This window comes from Xyrauchen texanus, chromosome 2, assembly GCF_025860055.1.
Source record: "Xyrauchen texanus isolate HMW12.3.18 chromosome 2, RBS_HiC_50CHRs, whole genome shotgun sequence".
Taxonomy (NCBI): Eukaryota; Metazoa; Chordata; class Actinopteri; order Cypriniformes; family Catostomidae; genus Xyrauchen; species Xyrauchen texanus.
The window spans coordinates 47,614,880-47,640,870 of NC_068277.1; the positions used below are offsets into that span (position 1 = coordinate 47,614,880).

General features: G+C 38.0%; 1 protein-coding gene across 2 annotated transcripts in view; it reads left to right on the forward strand.

Moving 5' to 3' along the window:
* Window positions 1–723: 723 nt before the first annotated feature.
* The window catches only part of LOC127659606 (N-acetyl-beta-glucosaminyl-glycoprotein 4-beta-N-acetylgalactosaminyltransferase 1-like), a 134,642-nt gene continuing 109,374 nt past the window's right edge, over window positions 724–25,991 (forward strand). For both annotated transcript variants that reach the window (XR_007972555.1, XM_052149503.1), the window contains exons 1-2: window positions 724–1,059; window positions 3,034–3,247. Coding sequence is in view for 1 of the 2 variants with exons in the window: in XM_052149503.1 (XP_052005463.1) it covers window positions 3,103–3,247 (145 nt within the window). In the remaining variant the exon portion in view is untranslated. The remainder of the gene's footprint in view (window positions 1,060–3,033; window positions 3,248–25,991) is intronic.

The window sequence follows — 25,991 nt, forward strand, 5'->3', positions numbered from 1 at the left end:
GTTAGACAAATTGTTGATAAATGGAGACAATTTAGTACTGTGGCTACTCTCACTAGAAGTGGCTGTCCAGCCAAGATGACTTAAAGGGCATTGAAGTAATCATTGAACGTGGGTAACATCTCTGTTCATGAGTCTACAATACAGAAAACTTTCAACAGGCATTGTGTCCATAATTCTTGAACCATACTCTCTGGTACGAAAAGAGGACTGTCTGTTTCCCAGGATTGCAGATGAAGGTAACAGCTCCCTCTATCCATCAGTAAAAGCGCACTGATGAAAAAGAGGATGTATCTGTGGGATGCGTTCGGGCAAGTGCAGTGATGCTGCTCAGCAATATGTTTAAATGCTGAGAACAAAAAGGACTCAAGTCAAAAAGGAAAGAGCTCTAATGAGGACGATTCAGATAGTGGCATCGCACGAAGATGTTAGAAGCTGTTTTATACGTCTATAAAACAGATCGGAGAAACAAAAGCGTGCTCCTCGCGTGCACATAAATATCAGTGCGATATGAGCGCGAGAAGAGACAACAAAACCCGAAAACAGCGATGCTTCAAGGAGAACAGCGCTTTATTTCGTCTTCATTTGACAATGAACACTGAAAGAGACCGAAACGAGAAAAAACAAACAAAAAAACATTAACGCTTCCACTGTCTTCTCATCATATCCGGCGACTGCAATAAGGATTTGTGACAAACTGACGGCAATAACACAATTTAACGGGACTTGAAAATGAAATCATCCCTGGGGACATGATTGAATGGAAATAACTGTTTAAGTTTGACAGCTTCATAAAAGTAACCCGAGGACATCACCTCTACGTCAATTGTGTTCTGGCTACTTCCGACAGCACAAAGGACGAACTGCCCCCCGTTTTTAATGCGTACCTTCTAAACTGGATTTTACGGATATTATTTTGCAGTTTGACTCAAGTGCACATTAAGAACAGCCACAAGACAGCAGAGCATCTGCCAACACACATACTCTCCTGTGGAGATAACATTCACAGCAGTAGCTACTGCGTTTAGACATGCCCATTTTAGTGGTAAAAATAATTCCACGGTAAGTTTCCTCAAGTTTAAATGCTTTAATAACTGTCCATGGCATTTATGAACAACTATTGCGGATAAAATGTCATTTATACAGTACATTGAAAAAGAGAATTGTTTAGCAAAGATAAAAAATTAAGGCAAGTTCTCTCAACAACTGTCTTAATAATTGTCCTCAGTAACATTGCTTTGCTTAGTCAATTTGAATTTGTTTGTTCACTAAATGCAACAATTCTTGTTGAGAGAACTACTCATTTCTTGTTTAGTCAACTATACATTTGCAATTCGAGAACATTCTTTTTATCTCTTATATACGGTATGGTTTTAGATTACTGTTACATGAAGGTAGCTGAAAAAAAAAGTGAAATTTACTTTAAAAAGTAAATCTCATGCAGAAAGAAATTGCTAGTGAATTTAACAGACCATATTTTTAAGTGAAGGCTGCACGCAATTCTTGGTGGCTCTAATTAGAAATTCTCAAGTAAAGTTTACTCAAAATTTTACTGTACATTTTACTCAAGCAATATAGCTCTGAATTAAGCCAGTACTTGCATTTCAAATAATGCTTAATGCATGCTCTGTAGTCTATGAAACAACAAACATAACCTTGTTTTACTGACAATAGTAACAATATCCTGATACACAGACCTCAAAACTTTGTGCACAAAACACATTGACTGTAACATTCAACATCATTTATTTTTTCAATCATAAATAATAATAGCATTTTGAAGAAAATATACTTCAGATGTAAACAAACTTAACAACAAAATCAACAATAAAAACTGTATAACTCAACGTGCAAACAATGACACCATGCAAGCTCATTAATTGTTCAAACCAGGTGCATGATGGGAACACCGGCTTTGAAAAGTTACGTATATTTTACTTATTTTATTTACCTGTGAAACTTACTCAAATTAGCAAAAAAATATGACAAGGTTTTCTATTTTAAGATTGATACACAATGACGCATAAAGATAATAAACAATCATAACTAATATTTCCCTGTAAGACAAAACTTTATTTTTTACAAGTACGTTCAAGTATTTTTTTCACCACAAAATATTTTTTTTCAGTGCTATGTCTTGCAACACAAGACAGTACATACAAATGCTTGACACAGACTCACAATCCTCAACCCTTAACTCACAAACCTCAATAAAGGTGACAATCAACAAGCCTCATTAAGTTAAAAGATGAGCTCTTACACACAAAAATATTGTGGCTTTGGCTGAACTTGATTCAATAATGGACAGTGGTTCCATATGTTTGAAAGGAGTTTTATTTACTTGAAATTACTAAGTTATCTAAACACAAAAACTTTATGAATTGGCTAAACCCAACAAAACATTTTACAAATTGAAATGATAGAACACAATGAAATCAAGTTCTGACAAAATGTTCTAGAAATGTGTTGCAAAAATAAAAATGTTAACTAACTAACAGTTGCAACAAAAAACAACAACAACAACAGATATATAAATAGTCAAAAAAGAGCTAAAAATAAGCCTATAACACTTACAGCAGAATTTATTCATGTTGCAATGCATGCTGGGAACCCGCAAATCAGCAACATTGTTCAATATGAAATTGTTCGTTCACACAATTCAGTTAGGCTCGTTGAGACAACTTTTAGAGGAATATTGTTGGTCTAAAATGTGTTTTTATGTAGATGCAAAGTAATTCACATTTCATAGTATCTGTTACTCAAAAAAACCCATAAGCTGGATAAACTGTAATTTCATTTTTTACAGTGTATAACTAATAAATACCCTGCAGTACATCAAACAAAGGGGAGCTTTAAATGTCACCCTTATATAGTATTTGTAATGAAAGTCATGTTCATGAAGAATAAACATTATTTTAAGATGTTGATTAGGTCTGGATTTGTTCTCCAGACCCATCTGGAAACTAGTATCAATAATGTGAGTCTGAAACAAATTAGTTTTTCTCACTTGTACTCTGTTGCATTCTGACATTCCAGCTGTACGAGACCAACACTAAACGGACAGCAGTTACTTCAATTTTACACTGAGTGGGTGATGTTGCTGTGATGAGGATGCGCTTTCCTCTGAAGAAAATCCGCAAGCAGTTCAAACTCCTTCTGCTACTCATCTTGGTCATGTTTGTAATTGGGTTCACATATTTTCACATCAACCAAGGGAAAGCCATTAAACTCCACTTCAACTATGGTAAAGGTAAGGGACACTAAATTATAAAATATTCTATTCTAGCATTCTTACATGTCAGCATTGTTTGAACTGCTCAATGTGAACTACACAGCACCAAACCTATCACCTTTAGCCTTTCACTTCAACTTAAACCTTTGTATTTCTCATCAAAGGATTAATGCCTATTGATGCTCCAATAAACATATCCTTATAGCTTTAAATGGGATATTGCACAAAAATGCTATTGTGCAAAGTTGATTGTGAAAAGCACACTATTTATGAATATCAATGCAATGTTTCTGTTGGGTTTCAGAAGCAGGGTAATGAGTGTCCAGTGTTGTCCAGTGCTGAAGCCACTGTACAATCAATAAGGATTTCTTTAGGTTAAAGTTGAATCAGCTGATTATTCCTAAACTAATTTGTACTCTAGGCTGTACAACCATTAGTTGTACAGATACGACTTGAAGCAGCTCTGTGCAAAAATGATTTTCCTTTACACTTTTCAAAGAGAAATTAAGTCTAAGCTACAGGCAATATTTTACATTCATTACTTCAGATGAATGTCCTGAAACTAACCAATTCAGCAACAACTGTACAACAGCTCCCCTTCCTTTAATTACTGTTTGCAATAATCACTTACCACACAACTCTATGAGAGCAAGAGTGGTCTTTTATGCATTTTGCTGTTATACTTGGTGTGTGCGTGGTTGATATGAAATGCTTCAAAGTGTCATACATGGATAAAAAAAAAACGTAACTTGTCTTATATATTGTTTATAAAATTGAGAGTAGAGAAACATTACTTTCAGTGCTCAAACATTTATATCCATTATTATTGTTATTATTATTATTATATGATGTTATTTTTCATTTCACATTCATAGATTTATTACATTTAGAACAAAGGCATACATGATTCAGGGTTTAGAGTTTGTTCAATAGGTTAATGCACTATAATGCACTGTACTTAGGATAAAATCATCTGCCAAATGCATAAATGTTAATGTAAGTTTAATTTGAATAACTTGATGTGTTTTTTGGTTCTTTGTTAACAAATATAGACTTTGAGTGAGTTTCCACAAATTCTGTTTCTGACATTTAGACATGTTCCTGAATGTATTTCATTTTCCAGCATCATTGCTCTCATATCATTAAGCCCCAATGTTCAAGAGGGTTCTTGATGAAGCCGGTAACCATTTGAGTCTCTTACATATTTGCATAAACTGTGCACATGAAAACCTCTTGTTGATGTGACGAGTCAATAATTTGCAACCACTACCAGATCCTCAGGCACTCACTGAGGACTTTATTAGGAACACTATGGTCCTAATAAAGTGCCCAATGTGGTCTTCTGCTGTTGTAGCCCATCCGCCTCAAGGTTCGACGTGTTGTGCATTCTGAGATATTATTCTGCTCACTACACCGAGTGGTCATCTAAGTTACCGTAGACTTTCTGTCAGCTCGAAACAGTCTGGCCATTCTCTGTTGACCTCTTTCATCAACAAGGTTTTTCTGTCCACAGAACTGCCGCTCACTGGATGTTTTTTGTTTGTTTTTGGCATAATTCGGAGTAAACTCTAGAGACTGTTATGTGTGAAAATCCCAGGAGATCAGCAGTTACATAAATACTCAAACCTGCCCATCTAGCACCAGCGATCGAAATCACTGAGATCCCATTTTCCCCATTCTGATGGTTGTTGTAAACATTAAATGAAGCTGCTGAACTGTATCTGCATTATGTTATGCATTGCACTTATGCCACAGGATTGGCTGATTTAATAATCACATGAATAAGTGTACAGTTGTTCCTAACAAAGTGATCAGTGAGTGTATTTGCATTTTTAGGAAATTTTTAATATACCAGGCCAGACAAGCTAAATTGGATTTTTTTTTAATCACAGTCTCTCATTAACTCTTACACTGAAGCATTGTGTCCTCTGTTAATAGAGGTGAAGTAATTGTGGCAGATTAGTTGATAAATCACCACTGTATTTGAGAGAGGAATAAATGTGTGTATTCCTAATTATAGCATGAGCGCTCAAGACTTTTCCCCCTTGGTTTTTTACTGATTGAGATTTAAAAATAGAGGACGGTTGCTGTAAATTCTGTGGCTGAAGTTGACAGGGAGAGAAATTAGAGTTGCGGTCTCTTTTAACCCATGGGTTAATGAAATTTGTGTTGGACCACATTAAAAGCTCCTCTCAATACACAAGGTAATGCTTATTCAAATTTGTGTTTTGGACAACAGCCACTGTCATCGCAAGTAAGACACGCTGTAGGACAAAGGCCACACAGTGACATAGAGAAGTCAACATTTCAGTCCATTGTGCTACATCTTTTGTAAATCTTTGTTCTGAGAATGCTAACTTTTTTCTCCCCTTTTCTCCCCAATTTGGAATGCCTGATTCCCAATGCGCTCAAAGTCCTCGTGGTGGTGTAGGGACTCGCCTCAATCCAGGTGGCGGAGGACAATCTCAGTTGCCTCCGCATCTGAGGCCATCAACGCATCTTATCACATGGCTTGTTGAGAGCGTTACCGTGGAGACATTGCGCATGTGGAGGCTTCACTCTATTCTCCACGGCATCCACTCACAACTCACCATGTGCCCCACCGAGAGCGAGAACCACATTATAGCAACCACGAGGAGGTTACCCCATGAAACTCTACCCTCCAAGCCAATTTGATTGCTTAGGAGACCTGGCTAGAGTCACTCAGCACGCCCTGTATTCGAACTTGCGACTCCAGGGGTGGTAGATAGTGTCTTTACTCGCTGAGCTACCCTGGCCCCCCAGAAGCTGTTCTTGAGACCAAATATTAAGTAAAAACTGGATATGTACATTACATGTAAAATTGTACTTGTAATTTAGATACAATACATGTAATTTAATCACAACAAGCAGTATAAATATATATTTTTTTACCCCTTAATCCTCAGAGTGAGAGATCCTGGATTTGTGCTTAGATGACTGAACAGTTCATTGTCTGTTGACTTGGCTCAGGGCAAGGACACATGGAGCAGGTGGTGGTGCACTCAGCACCAAGACAGGAAGTGCATAAAGCATGCAAATTTTGATGAGCATTCTTCCAGTCAGAGAATCTCAGGGAGAGTAACACTTTGCAAAATGAAACCTCTGTCAAGATGAGTAGATAAGAGAAACACAGTCAAATTATTCTTAACTCATTTATTGTTTGGTATCACTACCCTGTGGAACCACACAGTCAGTGGTTTACAATAACACTAAAATTTGGTTAAAAAGGTTATTTAAAAACATTGTATTACACAGATTTTGCATATTGTACAGATTTAGGACTGTGTGGTGCTTGCATATTGTTAATTTAACACCTCAAACAATTGCAGTTTTAATTTGTTTGTCCTTGGATGACCAGATAACCATGACAAAATTTAAATGTAATTATTATTTCTCAAAAAGTGTGCATGTGTTGGGGGGTATTTCTAAATGTAAGTGGGAGATGTCCCCCATGTTATAATTGTTCCTCAGCCCCTGCACATATTTCTATTGACCAAGGAGAGGAAGTTGTCATGGCCAAACTCTCTGAATTTTCTGCTTTCTTCTCTTGAATATGCATCACAACTACTTTTTCAGCCACTTGTCATAACTAGACGGGATTACAGTAATGCTCTCATTGCTGGCCTCCCTGCATGCACAATTAGGCCCCTGCAAAAGAATCAGAATGCAGCAGCACGTCTGGACTTCAATGAACTAAAGAGAGTGTATGTAACACCACTCGTTGTCTCTCTTCACTGGCTGCCGGTTGATGCACGTATCATATTCAAGGCTCTGATGCTGGCATACAGAACAGTCACTGGGGTCTGCTCTAGCATACCTAAAATGATTCCTGCAGAGCTACTTTCCCACCAGAAGCCTGTGGTTGGCTATTGAGCAGCTCCTTGTTGTACCATCACAAAGAGGCACCGAATCACTTTCCCGGACATTCGGATTCACTGTAGCTCATTTTTGGAATGACCTTCCCAACTTCGATCGTGAAGCAGACTAAAGACACATCTTTTCCATGACCACTTAACCATGCACTCTAATCTGTTTTGGACACTACTATTCTGATTCAAGTGAAAATTTGTAATGCAGCACTTTTTGTACTGATGTCTTCTTAAGATGTATTGCTTATGATTTATTATACCTCTTTGTAAGTCACTCTGGATAAAAGTGTCTGCCAAATGTGTAAATGTAACTCATCCATTCGCGTGTATGAGCACTTGGGCAAAACAAGTTTGGGAGGCCTGTATATTTTTTTATAAATTACATACACTAACCCAATTCGCACGTGTACCTAGAACATCGTCACCCCTCAAGCGATTTTTGAAGAGATTTCCTACCAGAGCAGGCCTCCCCCACGTCACTTTAGGACTAATAATGGAAGCTTGGGCTATTTTTAAGCACTTATTGGACTAACCAGTGAGGTGGTGTGTATGTATGTGTGTGTGTCAGAGGGAGAGTGTGTGAGAATGATAGGAAGAGAGAGAGAGAGAGAGAGAGAGAGAGAGAGAGAGTGAGAGAGAGAGAGAGAGAGAGAGAGAGAGAGAGATGACAAGCAAGAGACAGAGAGAAAGCACTAAGACGTGTACCTGTGGCTACTGTGGCTCTCATCAGCAGTCACATTGCTTCAAATTGGCAAGTTGTTAGCTTAACTACACTTCTCTGTAGCAGGGTGGTAGTCGACATTCTTGTATGTACCTTTTCAGTTGCTGTACTCTTTTGAGTCTTGGGGGTGTATTGACATCATGGCACTGTTTCTTGCTCGTGAGTGTCTATGTGTGTGCTGATATATTTGTGTGAGTGTGGGTGAGAGCAAAAGTTTAATTAGATTTTTTTTCTGTGGTAGCCTGTATGTCCACTGTATAAGCCAAAGTAAAGAACCATTATGTGGTCAAGATCTGGAACTACTTCATAGCCATGTGTTTGCTGAAAAATAATTGCACACCTTAAAATGTCTGTCAACCAGTCAGAATTAAGCATTCAACAGCTCTTATAATGACCTTAAAGCCTGATGTATCAAATATGTCTGATACGTTTCCTCCAATAGTTTATCACATGTTAATGCTAATTATTACTATTAATATTAACTTTATTCATCTCTGTAGATTTTAGAGCTGCATAGTCACATGTAAACTTCCAGCTCTGTGCCTAAACTATGTATTCTTATATGCACTTCAAATTCCAGTTCTCTAAATTTCAGAAACCAGTGTCCTGACTGGCCCAGAGAGCAAGTACCACATCAGCAATATTTAATCACCTGCAATATATTCCTGTAATCTCTCTGCAACATGTAAGTCTAAACATGTAAGCTATGAAATAAAACAATGCTTGTTCAAAGTATAAGCCCTTTTAGAGAATAATATGATAACACTGGTCACAGATTAAGCAGTGTCTGACCTGGTTGGGTCTTGGTTCCTTCAAGCAGTACAGCATGTTTCATAGACCCAAACGTACTGAATCACTTAAAAAAGATCTCTCCAGTTTTTTTTTACTGCATCTCATTGCCTTTGATTTCAGTGGCTGGCACCTCAAACACTCATTGGTATTCCTGGAGGCAGCAATGCTATCCTCAGCACAACTGTGGCTTTGGCTCTAGGGCTAAGGATGTGCTCAATCCAATCGGGGAGGAGCCATTATCATTTCTTATTTATGGCTCTTTAATTAGGAACAGCCTACTATATAGTGGGGCACAGGTTGCATGTCATTTTTATTTTTACAAATTTGCTTAAGTGCAGTTGTACATTTTTATATTGCTATGTACAGTTTGGATTAACGTATGCATTGTTTCAAAATGTCATGCTCACATCCTCTGTTTCTATGGTAATTCTTTACTAATATTGACAATGTGCTATTTGTTAACTCATGTCAGGGGTAAAATTCCAAGACAGGAACTTCTCAGTGCCTTGAGCACAAATACTTCTTTATGCAGGCTGTTTTGCTTGAAGAAGGGAACGAAAACAATCATCCCTTATCCATCTGCCAGGCTGATAGTGCCAGATGCAGTAGGCTGGTTAGGTTGCTCCTTGGAATATGGCGTGGCATTCTGTGTTGTGCCATTACTTTTCCATTCTCTCCTCCCGTCTGTCTCTCTTCTGAGTGGAACTTTTTATGTTGGCTTATCAAGAAATGCAAAAATCTGAGGTCATATATGAAAGGAATCTAGGCTTACAATATTCAGAGGCCTAAAAGAAAACATGTTATAAAATCAATACTGGTGGTCGGCTGATATGGGGTTTTAAATGGATGTCTTAAAAATCAAAATTTTATTTTATGTATAGTCTGAGTCCACAATGCTTCTACACTCAAAGAATGAAGTCATTACCCTTACTTAATATAATACTTAATATAATTATTGAATGTTTTTACAAATAATTGAATGTCTCTCATTCAGAATAAGTCAATTTAATTGAGCCAACATAATTTAGTTGGACAATGTCAAATGACTGTGCAGTAGCAATTTTAACTCAGCTGTATTAGGTTCATCAAACTCAATTTATTAAGTTTTATTTACTTTATTTTCTTAGGTTGGTCTAACTTAATTTATTATTAGAGTTTTATTTATAATATACCAAGTGAACAAGTGTAAGGACAGTGAATCTGTTGCACTGTCAATTTAATAGCAACAGCTTATAGAGCTTAGCATCACACAAATCACACATCACTTGAAAGTGAATCTCCATACTCAACCTAAGCACAAGGGCCATTCTTCACCACAATGGTAACTCCCAAAACTCCAGCATAACAGACACTCTTTTTAAATACCAATTTAACAGAACATTAAATATGAGCAAACCTCTCCTATTCTCATCTTGCTCAAACTGTATTTATTCTCATCTTGCTCAACTGCAAAGCATGATGGGAAATGGAAATACACTGCCCAGTTTTATCAATGTTTCATTAACAACACAAAAACACATTTTGTAGTCCAAACTCAAATGGATTACGTAAACTTCCATTTTACAAATTTAAATGGATAGAACGCAATGAAATCAAGTTTTGAGAAAATGTGCTATAATTGTGTTGTTTATTCATTTTAATTTATTAAATTGAACAAGCAGCAAAAAACCTTTGTGTGTGTGTGTGTGTGTGTATTTAGCATTTTTATTTTGCAATTTTTATTAAAGGGTCATGACCCCCCAAAAAAACCCCAAAAATAATTTTTTAGATATTAACAAATATGCAACTTGCACATCATTGAAACAATGAAAGCATTCATTATGTTTATTGTTATGGGTAAAGTGGTTCGTTTTTTTTTTTTTTGTTGCCATTTTAGCCTTCTGGTTTAAAATGAAACTTGAAGCAACGTCATAAAATATTAAGTATATGCGTAAACTCTCAGTTTTGGGTGGTAGTATAAAATACACTAATACGTCATTAGATTCTGAGTGTTTCTCCACATTATTAATGAGTAGGAACACTTCCATCCAATCACTGTGCTAACTCATGCATGAGCTTGCTAGCTAGTTATAGCCTGAATGGTCTGCAAACTGGCACAAATAGTCTATTATGCCTCCTACACATTACACAACTTTCAAAGATGTCGGATTGTGATACCGTTCATATTAAACATCTGTCTGTCTTGTCAAGGAAGTCGTAAGGTTTACAAATTACACGAGGAATCAGCAAAAGGGGTGAACACATTACAAAATATTTCGCTATTGACGAATCCCTGATGACTCTGCCTGGACTCCAAATTACGTTTCACAAGAGTACATACGAGAAGTGATACGAGATACAAAAATGATGCATGATCATATGTTATGCATTTCAGAATATGATGTGTATATTTTCAATCACCTTTACATAATGTGTTACAAAAATTCTACATATTTGCTTACCTGACTGTCCAAGAGAATTGGCAATTTCTCTCCAACTCTTCTCTTTCTCCACCCGGTTGTGGTACAGTTCAGATGAAACATCAAATATGCACTGGTGCTCCTGCCAATGTTCCACAAATCTTTCCTTCATTTCTTCAGTCCAACGAGACTTTCTTGATACCACAGCCATGCTAGATGATGTTCTGTTGCAGGTACATCAGGACTCCTCCCACTGAAACTTCCCGTGCCCCTTTTTTTGCTCTCTCATTGGCTGTAGGTCAACGCTGCGGTTGTATTCAGTCAAAACATATATCACATTGCGTGATTTGGAATCTCAGACAGGTCCAGATATTTAACATTCTAGATATCTCGCTGACATCGGCAATGCATCGGTGCTGCTCTCAGATCATGTCTGCTCACGGGAGCGAGCTCTGATTTGCCTATGATTTCGTGCTTTTGCCGACTATCTCCACAAAACTGTTGGCGAGTGAATATCGTGCCTAAACACTTATTTTACACAATATTGACAACATTTTCACTCAAAAAGTATACCTTAACTCATCATTAACTCTGTTTTCAGAAATATACTCAGTAGATATTTCTCTGTCTTTGGCATTGCTTATATTTAAAGATGTGTAATCCATCCTCTTGTTCTGGAAAACATTTGGGTATCTTGTCTTCAAAGAGCTACAACCTTTCGGCAAGCCTTTCTGTAGAATCATGTGGGTGGAGGAACCCTGTATAATGTGTTACCACAGCATGCTTCTTGGATGAGTGCAAAAGTCCTTGTTTTAAGTGTGTTTTAAAAATTGGATCAGGTGTAATTTGTATAAGTATTTTCAATGTGCTGTATTTTAACTCAAGTATTGTAGGAGCAGGATGGAGACGGTTTGACTTCTTTCGCTAGTGTAGAGAATCCCTTGTTGCTTGGATGTTACGCATGTCTGCACATATTTCTGAACTCAGTGCTTTACATTTTATGTACACTGTAGAAAATGTAGTGTGAGATTACAGTAAAATCCTTGACTTTCACAGTATATTTTACAACATTATTTCTACAATTTATTACAATTAAAAGACAACTGTATACTGTGACTTACAGTGAACAGGACCAATAAATTACTGTAATGTATCAGTGCTGTGTTGTAGAATCACAATAATCAGCTTTATTTTATCTATAGTATTGTCACCATCGTGACATGAGCGATAAAACCAACCATATTATATCCTAGCTTTACAAACATACTTTCCTCGTTCATATAAAATGAATCATATGGTATAATCAAATGCATCATATGGTATAATATATATTTCATGGGCCAACATAAAGTCAACCACTTAATTGACCATTTTCTCCATACATTACAGTACAATAAATTGTGTTCTTAAACACATTAGCACCAACTGGGAGAAATTAAATTAGAAATAAATAAGATAAGGTCCTATAAAAAGGGAACACTAAACACCATAATGTGACTTCAAACGAAACACCATTTTCCCATAATGCAGTGCGATATAAACATTTATTTTTTCAAAGAACAGATCATAAAGCTGTCCTGTTTCCGTTTGGTGGCACTAGTGTTGCAGATATGACATACTTCGGCTTTAAGTTCCAGTTTGTAAAGCAATCACCATATTTGCTTTAAAAAGCCAGCACATTTGCCCTTGAAATACAAAAAATATGGTTTGTTTCTTAAAAAAAAGAAGAAAAAAAGAAAACAGTTATTCTGTGAAAGTTGCAAATGCAAATTCTATCAGTGTAATGAAGTTACAGGCTCTGTTGCTGCTTTGCAAAGCACATTCTTTGGCTGGCCTCATTCTCAAACTAATTTGCTTTAGCTGTTAACACCACTGTCCTCGATAACCTTTTGAAAAAAGTTGTTGTATTATCTCATCTGTTTTAATTCACTGGAGTAGAGTATTTTGCATCTTACACATTTAATTGGTCTCACAGAATCTCATATTCTAAATCAGTCTAGGTAATGTGTTGCTCCCCTTCTGTCACTCACTCGACGTTGTGTCAATTGTAGTGACACAAGGGGTCTCTTCTGAGAGCCTCGCATACCTCTTTACTTGAACTTGAGAAAACGGCAATGTCAAGTTGGCAGACAGAATTTGCATGCCCCGCCCCGGACATACGGGTATAAAGGGAGTGGGCGAGCGAATGCCAGACAGATTTTTTCTTCGGAGCAGAACAGTTGTGTGATCAGCGAGCTGTGTGACACATGACTGCTTCACCCACCTCTGCAAGAGAGCTTGCTGTTGGATCAGTAGACGGCAAGTCCCTTGGTAAGCATGACTTGATTATCAGGTTCCTTAAGAGGTGCCTGGAGGTTGAACCCTTCCCGGCCAAGCCTGTTTCCCTCCTGGGATCTCTCAGTGGACCTCTCGGGCCTTCAGAGACCCCCCCCTTCAAGCCGCTTGATTCAGTCAAGCTCAAAGGCCTCTCCTTGAAGATGGCCAAGGGTTGGGGACCTGCAAGCATTCTCTGTCAACGACACTTGCCTGGAGTTCGGTCCGGCAGATGCTCACCTCATCCTAAGACCATGACCAGGCTACGTGCCCAAGGTTCCTACGACCCCCTTCAGGGTTTAGGTCATGAACCTGCAAGCGAAGCTGCCCCGGGAGAAGGCAGACCCAGCCTCTAAAGACCCAGTACCCACATGGGTACGTACTTTACGTACCCATGTGGACCACACGCAGGGCTCTAGATGCTCTGACCGGCTCTTTGTCTGCTTTGGCGGACGGCGGAAAGGGAACGCCGTCTCCAAACAGAGGTTAGCTCATTGGGTTGTTGACGCTATTTCCCTAACCTATCACACCCAGGCCGTGCTCCCAGGCCATGTCCCCCCGCGGGTTGGAGCACACTCTACGAGAAGTGTGGCATCCTCGTGGGCCACGGCACCTCCTTAGCAGACATCTGCAGAGCGGCGGGCTGGGCAACACCCAACACCTTTGCTAGATTCTACAACCTCAGGGTTGAGTCGGTCTCGTCCCGTGTTTTGACAGGTCCAAGCCGGTAGAACTCGTTAATACGAGTCGCCGTGTCTGTAGCAACTCCTCCCTTGTCAGGCAGGATCTACCACCGCACCATGTCAACTGTTGGCTTGACAACCCCTGTGTTTTAATCACAAGTTACCTCCCCCCAGTTTGGGCAGAAAGAATAGGAACGGGAAAGGATGCCTTCCCCGACGCATCTATAGCGTTAAGATAGCCCTAGCCGCTTTTTAACTCTATGACGAGAAACATAGAGCGAGAAAAGGCGTGGCTGCCTGGCTGGCTCTCATACAAGTCATGTCGCCTGTTTCCATACGGTATGGGGCACCTAAGAGCGGTATGTGACACCTTTTTTTGGGGCGTTTGGGAGGGTTACTTGCAGCCGACCCAGCTGCTTCTAGCACGCAACATCCTGGTTGCACCTGGCTCGGCAGCCACGTAACACGGGGTAGTGCATGGCGTTTTTAAGTGGGACTCCTTGTTTCACTACAATGGACACAACGTTGAGTGAGTGACAGAAGGGGAACATCATGGTTACTGTTGTTCCCCGATGGAAGGAACAAGACGTTGTGTTCCCCTTGCCACGTCACTATCCCTACCACTGTAATGTGCCGTAACTGTATTCTCGGCTCCTCAGTGAAAACCTGTCTGGCATTCGATCCCCCGCTCCCTTTATACCCTTATGTCTGGGGCGGGGCAGCAAATTCTTTCTAAAATCACTACAATCTTCCATCCCTTCCATCGGGGAATGGAGGTTACAACAGTAACCATGACGTTCTGTTTGTTTTACTGCAAGACCTTCTGATGTACCCATATGCATTGTCATTGTAAGGGTCCAGGACAGTGTAGTGCTATTCTTACCTTTTATTTTCAGTGAACACTTTTAACCTAATGGGAGGTATCATTGTTTGGACTTGTGTGGATGTTTGACTTATTTTTTTTAATGATAAATCTTGTTGTGTGTGTGTGTTTGATGGCTCCTAAAAGCACAGACTTCATTCTTGTGGCTTTTTCATTGTACTGTATGTAGTTCCCAATGCCAGTCACAAGCTGTAGTCTTTCAGGCAAATGATAAAAACTGGGCAGTCTGTTTCTAAGATTACCCTTTCTCTGTTGGAGTGCTGTCTCCTTATCCCCTCATTTAATCTCCCTCTCTCTTTCTCTCTCATTTTGAAACGTATCTCTCTTATTTGCCCAAGCAGAAGAATCTAACATATGCATGTATTCATTTATAAATATTAATATTTTAGTCACACTATCCATTCTTCCAGAGCTTGGAGGCTCAGCTAAAGGACTTTACTTGAGAAAGAAACACAAACTTTTCCCAAAGGATGATTTGTGACGAACTGGTTGGAATACTTGTCACCCCCACACTTAATCAAGTGTCAGGTAAGTCAGAATTTGGCGAACTGTAAGTTTGTTATATATTTGCATTCCTTAATGTAGTGTTTTAGTGGTGTGCGATCAGGGGTTAAATTGGGATTTTAGGGGTGTACAGCGAAGCCATTATCTGTATTTGTATCTGTATCTGTTCATATGACACAATTATCTGTATCTGTTGATATGGGTGGTGCTTAAACCAGAAGTGTGTAAAAAATAAATGAAACGCACATTTTTAAGTGTTACTCTTACATTTATAGTTTCTATAAATTAAATATGCCTTGTATATGCCTTTTCATATTAATAGCCTAATAATAATAATTATTATTATTATTATATTTAAAAATATTATTTTATTCTTTATTTTTTTATAAAGATGAAGCTGAATTTGTTGGCTACATTAACCGTGGAATATGTGGTTAACTGTGGTTTCTCCTGGTATTTCAGATATTAATATCTGCATGAAACAGAATTTTGTATAACAGCATTATTCTGGAGGAGGTGTCAAGCAACACATGTTGCAGTGAATAATAAATACAAATTCAAATTTATTTAAATTAAAAATAAATGAAAATAAAATCAATATAACCTACAAACAGGTGAACATCCCATAAATCTATCAGGCATTTTTATGATAGGACACCATTATTTAGTAATATAATAATAATAATAATAATAATTTGACATTTATACAGCTCCTTACCAGAGTTCAAGAACACTTAACATTTTCAAATTTAGCACAGTCTAAAAAAGAAAAAGAAAATAGATATATACTCTATGAAGTATTTAAACCTCTATGGAGCATTCAAAATTTTTGGGAATAAAGTCTTAAGCAGTTAATTACCTTAATTGCTGATGTGAATATAAATGTGGTCAACAGATAGATGAACTCCCACGTGAAATCACTTCAGAGCAGGATTTTAACATTGCTCAGGTTTAGGCTATAAATAAATACATGAGAATCACGTGTGAATCGTGATACATTTCTCAGAAGAAGTGGACATTTCTAGAGGTTGAACGTGTATTTGATGTTGTTTCTTAATTAATGTTACTCTTGACAAGCTCCAGACGTGCACAATTAACAGAGACTGCAAACAGAGTCGAGACTGCGCCCATCCGGTCTGAAATCATACCGTGCGAATTTTCATTCATAAGGTTTACACTAGAAATATTGGCTGCACAGATTCATAAATTCTTTGTATTTTGGATATGTTTATTTAAAATGTCGCTTTGTTCTTGTGCTTTTTGGATAATCAGTCATACAAATATTTTATTATATTATTCAGATGAATCCGTTATTCATTTTTAAGTCATTATTCGTGCCTTTCCGAAAAAGGTATTCTGCTTCGGGCTCATCCCTACATAATTACATGAAAAATTTGGTTTAGTAGATGACAAAAAAAATTATTAAGAATGATATCACATGTATTTTATACATTTTATAAAAATATAATGAAAGCTGGGACAAGTTACCTTCTTGCACGTTGGTAGTCATCTTATGAAACCAGCTAAATTTATATATAATGTTACAATTTAAAAGTAAATGCACATTGTTCTTAATGGGGGAAACAAACACCTTCTGCATGACTACCTTTTACTCAAATTGTTATTCTGGTAATATTGTTGTTAATGAAAACATTTACATTAATTTATAAGAGTTTAAAATTCTTCACTGCCTCGTGAAGAAGCATTTTCACTATAGTGAATCCCACTGTATATTTGCTAGAAACAAAATGTATAAAAGAAAAACAAAACAAAAAATGTAAATTAAAATAAATGCCGAATCAACAAAAATGGAGTACACATCAATATACAAACAACAGTGAATCCTTTTACAATGAAACAAACGGTTAAGCAGTTGATTCCATATTACATGAATCAGAGATCGGATCACGACGCGGTACAGAATCGGAATGCGTGTCTATGCGAGTGCGCCCGGTCTGATGCCGCTCTCGAATATGCTGCTTCTACCAGTATCCGCAACTGACTAGAGCAAAGCATAAGGAGCTTGAAATATTTTTGAACAAGCACACTAGCTAAATAGAGATGGAATTGTGTCAAACAAAAACCGCACCGGAGAATACAATACATGGAATGGATTGACAAACAATCTTTTTCTTTGGAACTGAAGGTGCCGGAACACCATTCCGGACCATACCGGCCCAATTTAACCCATGTGCGATGTTTAAAAAGCACCCTGATATCCATGTTAATGTGCATATTTAGGTGTGTTAGTGGCCGATCTGTCTCCTGGCCATAAGTCTCAAAGGGACTGCCTGGTGGAGTGCAGTTCCCTAAGATGTTGTACTAGCAGCTGGTGCACAGATGTTCGAGTGGCTGTCAGGGTCTGTGGGTAAAGGGCAGCGAGAGGCTACAGACACACCTCTGCCTTATGTGTGTGAGAATGTCTGTGTGCGCCTATCTTGAATATGCAGATACATTAAAGGTGCACTCAGTGGGTCTCATTCAATAATAAATGTATTAAAATTTGCACAGTTAAAGCATGTTCAGTCATTTGCATAAAATACGCCCAAATTATCTCCATATAAGTGTTTGCCATTTTTGCCATTGTCTGCAAACATATCCTTATTCTCACATCTCACCTGAGAGCATGCATGGAAATATTTTAGAGTAAAGCCAAGTTTCATTCTCAAAACCAATTGAAACATATTCCTCTTTGATAGGCCTTGACTTGTTTGGTTGCATTTTTACACTATATTGCCAAAGTATGTAGTTACCCCCTTTTTATTTATGAGTTTTGTTACTCCATTCATTCCAGTGAAGATACATTATATTTATATATATTATAGTTTAGGGAGAGTCCTTTTCTATTCCAAAATGACAGCCCCCTGTGCACAAACTAAGGTCCATAAAGAAATGGTTTACTGCATCTGGTGTGGAAGACTGGCCTGCACAAAGCCCAGACTTGAACCCCACTGAATATAATTGGGATGAATGGGAACCCAAACTGTAAGCCAGGCCCCATCACCCAACATCAGTGCCTCACCTCAGCAACGGTTCAAGATGTTTATTTTTTTTTTTAGGGATCATAAAAGTGAAAGTTTTTCACTATTTGCTGCCTTTTGTTTTAAGGTGTTTTTTTTAGGTTTAATGATTCTAATCATCCCATGTTTTGAACATTTACTTCATCTAGTATACTAAAATATATTCTAACATGTTCAAACTCTTTTTTGGTGATGAGGGACCAGCTGTATCCTTTTACTGCTCATGTCCGTTTACAAAAACACCAATTACTCATATATAGTTACTAGGGTTGGAAGGGTTACTTTTTAAATGTATTCCACTACAAATTACAGAATACATGATTTAAAATGTAATTTGTAACATGTTCCGTTATTTAGATATTCTAAATACTTTGGATTAGTTATTCAGCACTGGCAGATTTTTTTTCACTTGTTTTGACTATAAAAGCTCTGCCAGTACAGTAAGACACAATATACATGTTAAAAATACATTCTCTGAAAATCTAAATATCTTGTGCAGTGTTGTCTCTAAAACAAGATTAATCAAATTGATCTTGTTTTAAGGGTTTTTAGATATATTTACAGGAAAATAATACAAAAATGATTATCAAGAATACGATTTTTGCCCTAATATCAAAGGTCTTACTTGAAAAAAATAAATTAAGATTCAATGTGAATTTTCTTGATTAAAAATATGATCGTGCCTTTTTTGTACATTTACTTCATCTAACTTACTAAACTATTTACTGTTCAAACTCTCACTGCTGGGTGATGAGGTTATTGGTCTGCGATATATCGCAGAGGCTGATACATTTTCCTGTTGTTTTCTTCAGGCTGCCAAGAATTGCCTGCTTGCATGTGAAGCGACTGAGACATGTAAACGACCAGTCACAATCTGTTTTGTTGTTACGTGCCATCGTGTTACTACAAGAATAGACCGGTGTGCAACACAGTCTCATTTAAATGGTCCGCATATCAGAGCCGTGGCAGATGTGTTTGAGCTCATAATGTTAAAGTGCTCACCAGTTTTATTCTCCCTCTCTCTCCTCAACAGTTCCCTTTATCTTTTAACTGCCTGGTATAATGATAAAAAGGCAAATATCAATAAAACTAATATCATATATACTGTCTGCTAATATGCAGATATCCTGCTTAAACAGGTGTAATTCACGAACCTTCCCGTCGGGTACTCATCTAATATCTTCATCTGAAGCACATATTCTATCAGCTAGAATCAAAATTTCAGGATCAGGATCAAAAGGTCCTATGATTCACAAATAATGAAGGTCAGTGGTCACAATCCAAGCAGGCGATGAAGGCTGTTTAAACTGTCAAGCTGCGTTCACACTGTCAGCTACTTTGTCGCTGCTGGCTGGCGGTTAGGTCGCTAGTGGTGTGTATGGAGTGTTTCAATTGCACTGTTTCTTTACAATTAATATTATTATTAAAATATTAGGATCACGTGAAAAAAACATCACGCTCTACCATCTTCTCTAGTATTGGCTGTCGCTCCCGAAAGTTGCTCTTCATTTGCATAAAGTTCAACATTTCTCAACTTTGTCGCATCATTGAACATGCCCACATCTGGTTGCCACCGGTCGCTGTTGCTCGTGTTGCCAGAAGTCGCCAGCTCTCATTGAAAAAATGAGTGACGGTCAATACTAGAGAAGATGGTAGAGCGTGATTTTTTTTTCACGTGATCCTAATATTTTAATAATAATATTTGTCATAATGTTGGTGCGGATATCCTTATGAGGACTCTCCATAGACATAATTATTTTTATATTTACGAACTATGGATTATATCCACTAACCCTAAACCTAAGCCTCACAAAAAAAAACACATTTTACATTTTCAAAAACATAGTTTAGTATGTTTTTTAAGCGATTTGAATTATGGGAACACTAGAAATGACCTCATAATCCACATTTACCAGTTTGTAACAAAAAAGAATTCCTCATAATAGAAATTCACACACTGGGGAACACTTTTTGGGATAATTAATATTAAGAGATAGAAAGCTTTAGTAGAAGCAATGTATTTTGCTAAAGCACTTCTTTGTGAATGACAACAAAAGCTTGAAATCACTGATTGTTTTCTTTATGCCTCAGTGTGTTTGCTAATTTGATGGCATCTTTTGCACGGTGCAGGTAATCAGCCACTGGAACCAAGCTGGGAAAAAAGAAATGACCGTCCATCAATGCATGAATGAAGAAGACTAAGTTTAAAACATTTAAGTACACATCTTTATGAGCAGTAAAATCATTATGCATCTGACAATGTAATCATGACTTAGTAGTTCTTCTTCTATAGTATTTGGTATTTTCAGTAACACTTTACAATACAATTGTATTTGTTAACATTAGTTGACTACATTATTTAAAGTAGCAATGTTTTGAGTTTTAACAGTATTTTGAGTTACTATTAATTTATGAAAATTGGTCCTTGTAATGTTGTCATTTATACTGCATATGCACATAAGTAGAGTGTGTAAAGCACTCTGCACATAGGTCAAGTGCAAGGAATGTATTTACTAACATTAACAAATAGGCATTGAACCTTATTGCAGTGTTAATTTCTTCTGAAGTCAACCCTAACCAAACACCCCCATGACACCAGCCCATGGCAAACCAAAGGTCCTTTTTTCATACATGTGTTAAGAATGGGATGATGTGCCAAGACCATGCACTGCTACTACTACTACTAATTTACAATTGTTTAAAGTATGGCAAAACAAAGTGTTGATGACAGCACTAAAAGAATAGAGAGCTTTTTGCAATCAGAGACAGCCAGAAAGGGCAAAACAGAATGCAGAGGTCTCCAGATGTATTTTTCAAAGTTTCAAAGTATTTTTAACAACTTAAACACACCAACTATTTCATGTAATGCTTAAAACCATTGAGATCTGACACAAAGTCCATCTCACTTTAATTAAAATATTGACTTCTAAAGCCACTTTTTATAATGTCAATTTAGGTCTTTACTTGTCAGCCACAATAAAGTAATGTCTTTAAATGATCTTTATTTGCGGGATCTCTCATTAAATATTGATAGTGTATATGTGATTCATTTGATTCATTATCTGTAATTTAATTAATCAGTGTTTAATTGGCAAATTAAACATTTTAATCGATTGACAGCCCTTGTTCAAAGTTAACCAATAAAAGATAAGACTAGGGTCTGGGTAGCTCAGTGAGTATTCACACTGACTACCACACCTGGAGTCGTGAGTTCAAGTGACTCCAGCCAGGACTCCTAAGCAATCACATTAGCCCGGTTGCTAGGGAGGGTAGAGTCACATGGGGTAACTGCCTCGTGGTCGCGATTAGTGGTTCTCGCTCTCAGTGAGGCGTGTGGTAAGTCGTGCATGGATCACGGAGAGTAGCATGAACCTCCACATGTTGGGAGTCTCTGTGGTGTTATGCACAACGATCCATATGATAAGATGCATGGATTGACTGTCTCAGAAGTGGAGGCAACCCGTATTGAGGTAAGTAACCACGCCACCACGAGGACCTACTAAGTAGTGGGAATTGGACTTTTCAAATTGGGGAGAAAAGGGGATAAAAAAGTAAATAAAAAGTAAAAAAAGTTTAGACCTTGTTCTACTGCTAATAAATTTGTTCAGGATATTGTTAGATCTAAGGGCAGTTTTGATGGTGGGGCATGATGCACCCGAGTGAGGGTATGTGTATGTGCAAATGTGTATTTGTAAATACTTAATACTCTTATTTTAAAATTGGATGTTAATTTACAGGTCGAAGCACACTTCTGGCAACGCTGGTGATGATGTAATTTTTGAGCCGCGCAACCTCACGGACATATATATACAATATATATATTGTAAAGTGCATCTATGCAGGTTTTGAGATGTGCTAAGATATGTAGATTCAACAACATCTTATCTATTTTCTTTTTTTGGAGGTGGGTGATGTTGGCAAACTAGTCCACAAGCACGTTAGAATGCAAAAAAAAAAAAAACAGACATTGAGAAACAGCCAATTATAAAACCAATTATAAAATGGTTTATTTATAATTAATCAGTAGCATTTGTGAATACTCTGTGAATTCAAATGCACAAATCCAGAAATTATAAAGTCCACAAAATGTAGAAGGGTTGGCACTCCTAAGAACATGTAATATTCAGTTTTAATCTTTCTTATTTTCAAGTTACTGGGGAAAAACAGCCATAAATGGACGTGTCGGCTGTGAAAGCGGCACTTACATATATGCTAAACAATGAGGGAAACCATCTAAAATGCTTTGAAACCAACAGACATGAATTAGTAATGTTCCATCATATATACCACATACATGTAAAATGTGTGTTCTGTTGTTTTGAACTTCAAAAACAGAAGAGCAAAAATGTTTTAGAAGTATAAAATAACCTTTATTCATATCAATCATCATGTTATCATATTAAGTTATTTATTGTATCTTTTTGTCTTCTATTTATCTTTCATTGTAACTCTTTTAAAAAATTGGTCATCTGTTCAACAGATCCAATCCATGTTCAATGGAAATTATTTTGTGTTAGAACAATAAAAAAAACGTCTTTATACATTTTTAAAGCATAATTCCTAGTAAAGTAAAACAGTGACCCGATGACACAAAAAGGTACGTTTCAACATATTAATATCCTTATCTTTAAAAACCTATAATTTTCTTTTAAAATCGGTATCAACAAAAATGTTTCATACAGGTGCATCCCTAGTTTTATTTTATACGGAGCTGGGTTGTCTCTTTAGGACTGCATTAAGGGGGCTTTCACACTGGGCATGTTTGCTGTGGTCCGAGTGTGATTGTTCGCGGTGCCCACCGCAGCGTTGGTCTGGTTTCACACATTGATCAAACCCCGGTCCATTTGCGTTCATCTTACATCATCACAAATACGCATGGTGAACACAACGCGACTCATCATATTTTTTTGTGTTATTTTGGTGCCATTATGCACAGCAGAGTGAACGACAACTGCATATATGTGCGCTTCATGGCATAACTCATCAGATGTCCAAGGGAAGGCGGCATGGTGCTGCTCGTAAACCGCGTTTTGCAAAGAATTCATTTGCATCTTTGTTTACACTGCACACTTTCTCACGCTCATATCCAAGGTGAAGGTATCACCACTGTCATCTCCTATTATACCCTATAATTATAACCTATAATAGTATTTATAATAGTCATAAGGTGTATAGACAGATCGAAAGACAGTATTTAAATTGTTGATTGTACTTGTATGCCATTGTGGTGTCATTACTTTTTTGTGACTTTCAGGAATGTGTGGATCCTCGTGTGTTGTCGAAACTAATGATGTCGTCATCGGCAAAAATGCATGCGCAGGTTACTTTACTTCCTCAACGAGTTCCGAGTTGCTTTCACATTCACGCGAATCGCGCTACAGTTCCATTCTTGCAACCGAACTCAGACCACCTCCTACAGGTTTGGTCTTTTTGCACTGTACATAACATACTGTATTTTTGTACTTTATTTTACGGATTTGTTTTAGATTTGCACTACGTATGTGTGTATGAAGGTGTGTGTCTGTGTGTATGTATGTATATGTATAATTACATATACGTACATATACATTTTAAATTTTTTATTATTTATGTCTTGCTGCTGATTTTGTATTGTTGTGCACTGGAAGCTCCAGTCACCAAGACAAATTCCTTGTATGTGTAAGCATACTTGGCAAGAAAGCTGATTCTGATTCTAAGGTAGTCTCAGGTTTCGGTACCACGGTGCGCACCACGGTCTGCATGACAGCTTTTCACATTACCAATTTTTCATGTGAACCGTGCTCTGTTTCGAACTAAACTGCCAGTGTGATATAGGCCAGTGCAACTTAAACAAAATATTTTAATATGAATATAATGAATATTATCTTTAAGTCAAAGGTAATCAAGGGAAGCTTGTTACAGATTGATGTTGAGTTTCTGCTCTATTCCCTGACCGATAATAAATCCTGACATCATTCCCTTAACACCGTTTGTACTAGGAGCAAATATGTCAGTGAAATCACTGCATATTACTTTAAGCACATTTGACACATCATTTAAATAAACCATATCAGACTTTAATTTCCATTTCACTCAGTTATCTCACACCTCAAGACACCTCATAAAACACAGAAAATCATTAAACCATTGCCATCACCGTGCTGCAGTAAGCTGGATGGATTGATCTTTTTATAGAATCTGTATTGTTATAGAGCTGTCTTGTATGTGAGCGGGTGGCGTGATATAGGTGCTCTATGTGCTGTCACTTTATCAGATAGACACGGATCAGACAGACTGATCTCAGAGCAGACAGCAGGTATCAAAACCTGTCTGGTGGAATCTGTGCTGTATCTCTAGCTGGATTGGTCTCATTCCCTGCTATACATTTTCCAAATTTTAGAGCTCTAATGCATCTCCTGATCTGCCACATAGAATGTCCATGTGTTTATCTAGTGGCAAATGTTTCTATAATGGGATGCCTTAAAATGCAGTTTTACCTCTCTCTACAGTCTGTCTCTAATTGTAAAACGGAAAGGAGAAATCCAAAGTATTAAACGTCTCAGTTACTGTTGTAACCTCCGTTCTCTGATGGAGGGAACAAGAAGTTGTGTCGATGTAGTGACACTAGGGGTCTCTCTTGAGAGCCTCGGTTACCTCTATCTTTGAGAACAGAATTTGCATGTCCCTCCCCCGGATACGGGTATAAAAGGAGGGAAGCGTGCATCTGTTCAGACAGGTTTTGAGCTGAGGAGCCGAGAGTAAGGTTCCAGGCATTTCAGTGGCTTAGTACAGTGTTGTTACAAGAGGGACACAACGTCTCGTTCCCTCCATCAGGGAACGGAGGATACGATAGTAACCGAGATGCTCCCCTCTGGCACTCACTCGATGTTGTGTCAATGTAGTAACACTAGGGGTCCCTATCTAAAAACAGCACAATACTGAACCGTGTTACGTGGACTGCTGATGCAGGTGCAAGCAAGCTGCTGTGTGCAAAAATAGCAGGTGCTTCAGACTGCACGTATCCTTCCCCAACGCCCCAAAAGACATCATATAGTTCCCCACATCCCTAAGAGAGGGAAGCTACGTAACTAGCATGGAAGCAGGGTGAGCCAGTCGCAGCCTTTTTTCTCTCTATTTTTTCTCTCCATAGAGTGTTAGATGTGGATGGGCCAACTAACGCTATAACATGCATCGGGGAAGGCACTTTTTTCCAATCCTATTCTTTCAGGGGGAAAAGACTCTGCGGAGACCACATACTGGGGAGGATAACCAGCAGGGGAGGTTCAAATGTGGCAAATATGACACATGAGCTTACCAGCCACATATGGAAGTGGAGCTGTGGTAGGTCCTGCCACAACGGGAGGCTGACTGGGGGGGCAGAGGGTACTCTAGGGGGACTGTACCTTGGAAAATACATCACAGGAGATATTTGAATAATTAGAACCTGTGGAGCACCTGTTCCAGTGCAGGCAAGTCAGTGCCTGCGGTGGGTCTGGCTGCAAACTTCCTCCACTGAATTCGGAGCCAGAGGGCTACAGAGGAAGGACACCCAGGGTCCATGACTTGTGGACTTGATTG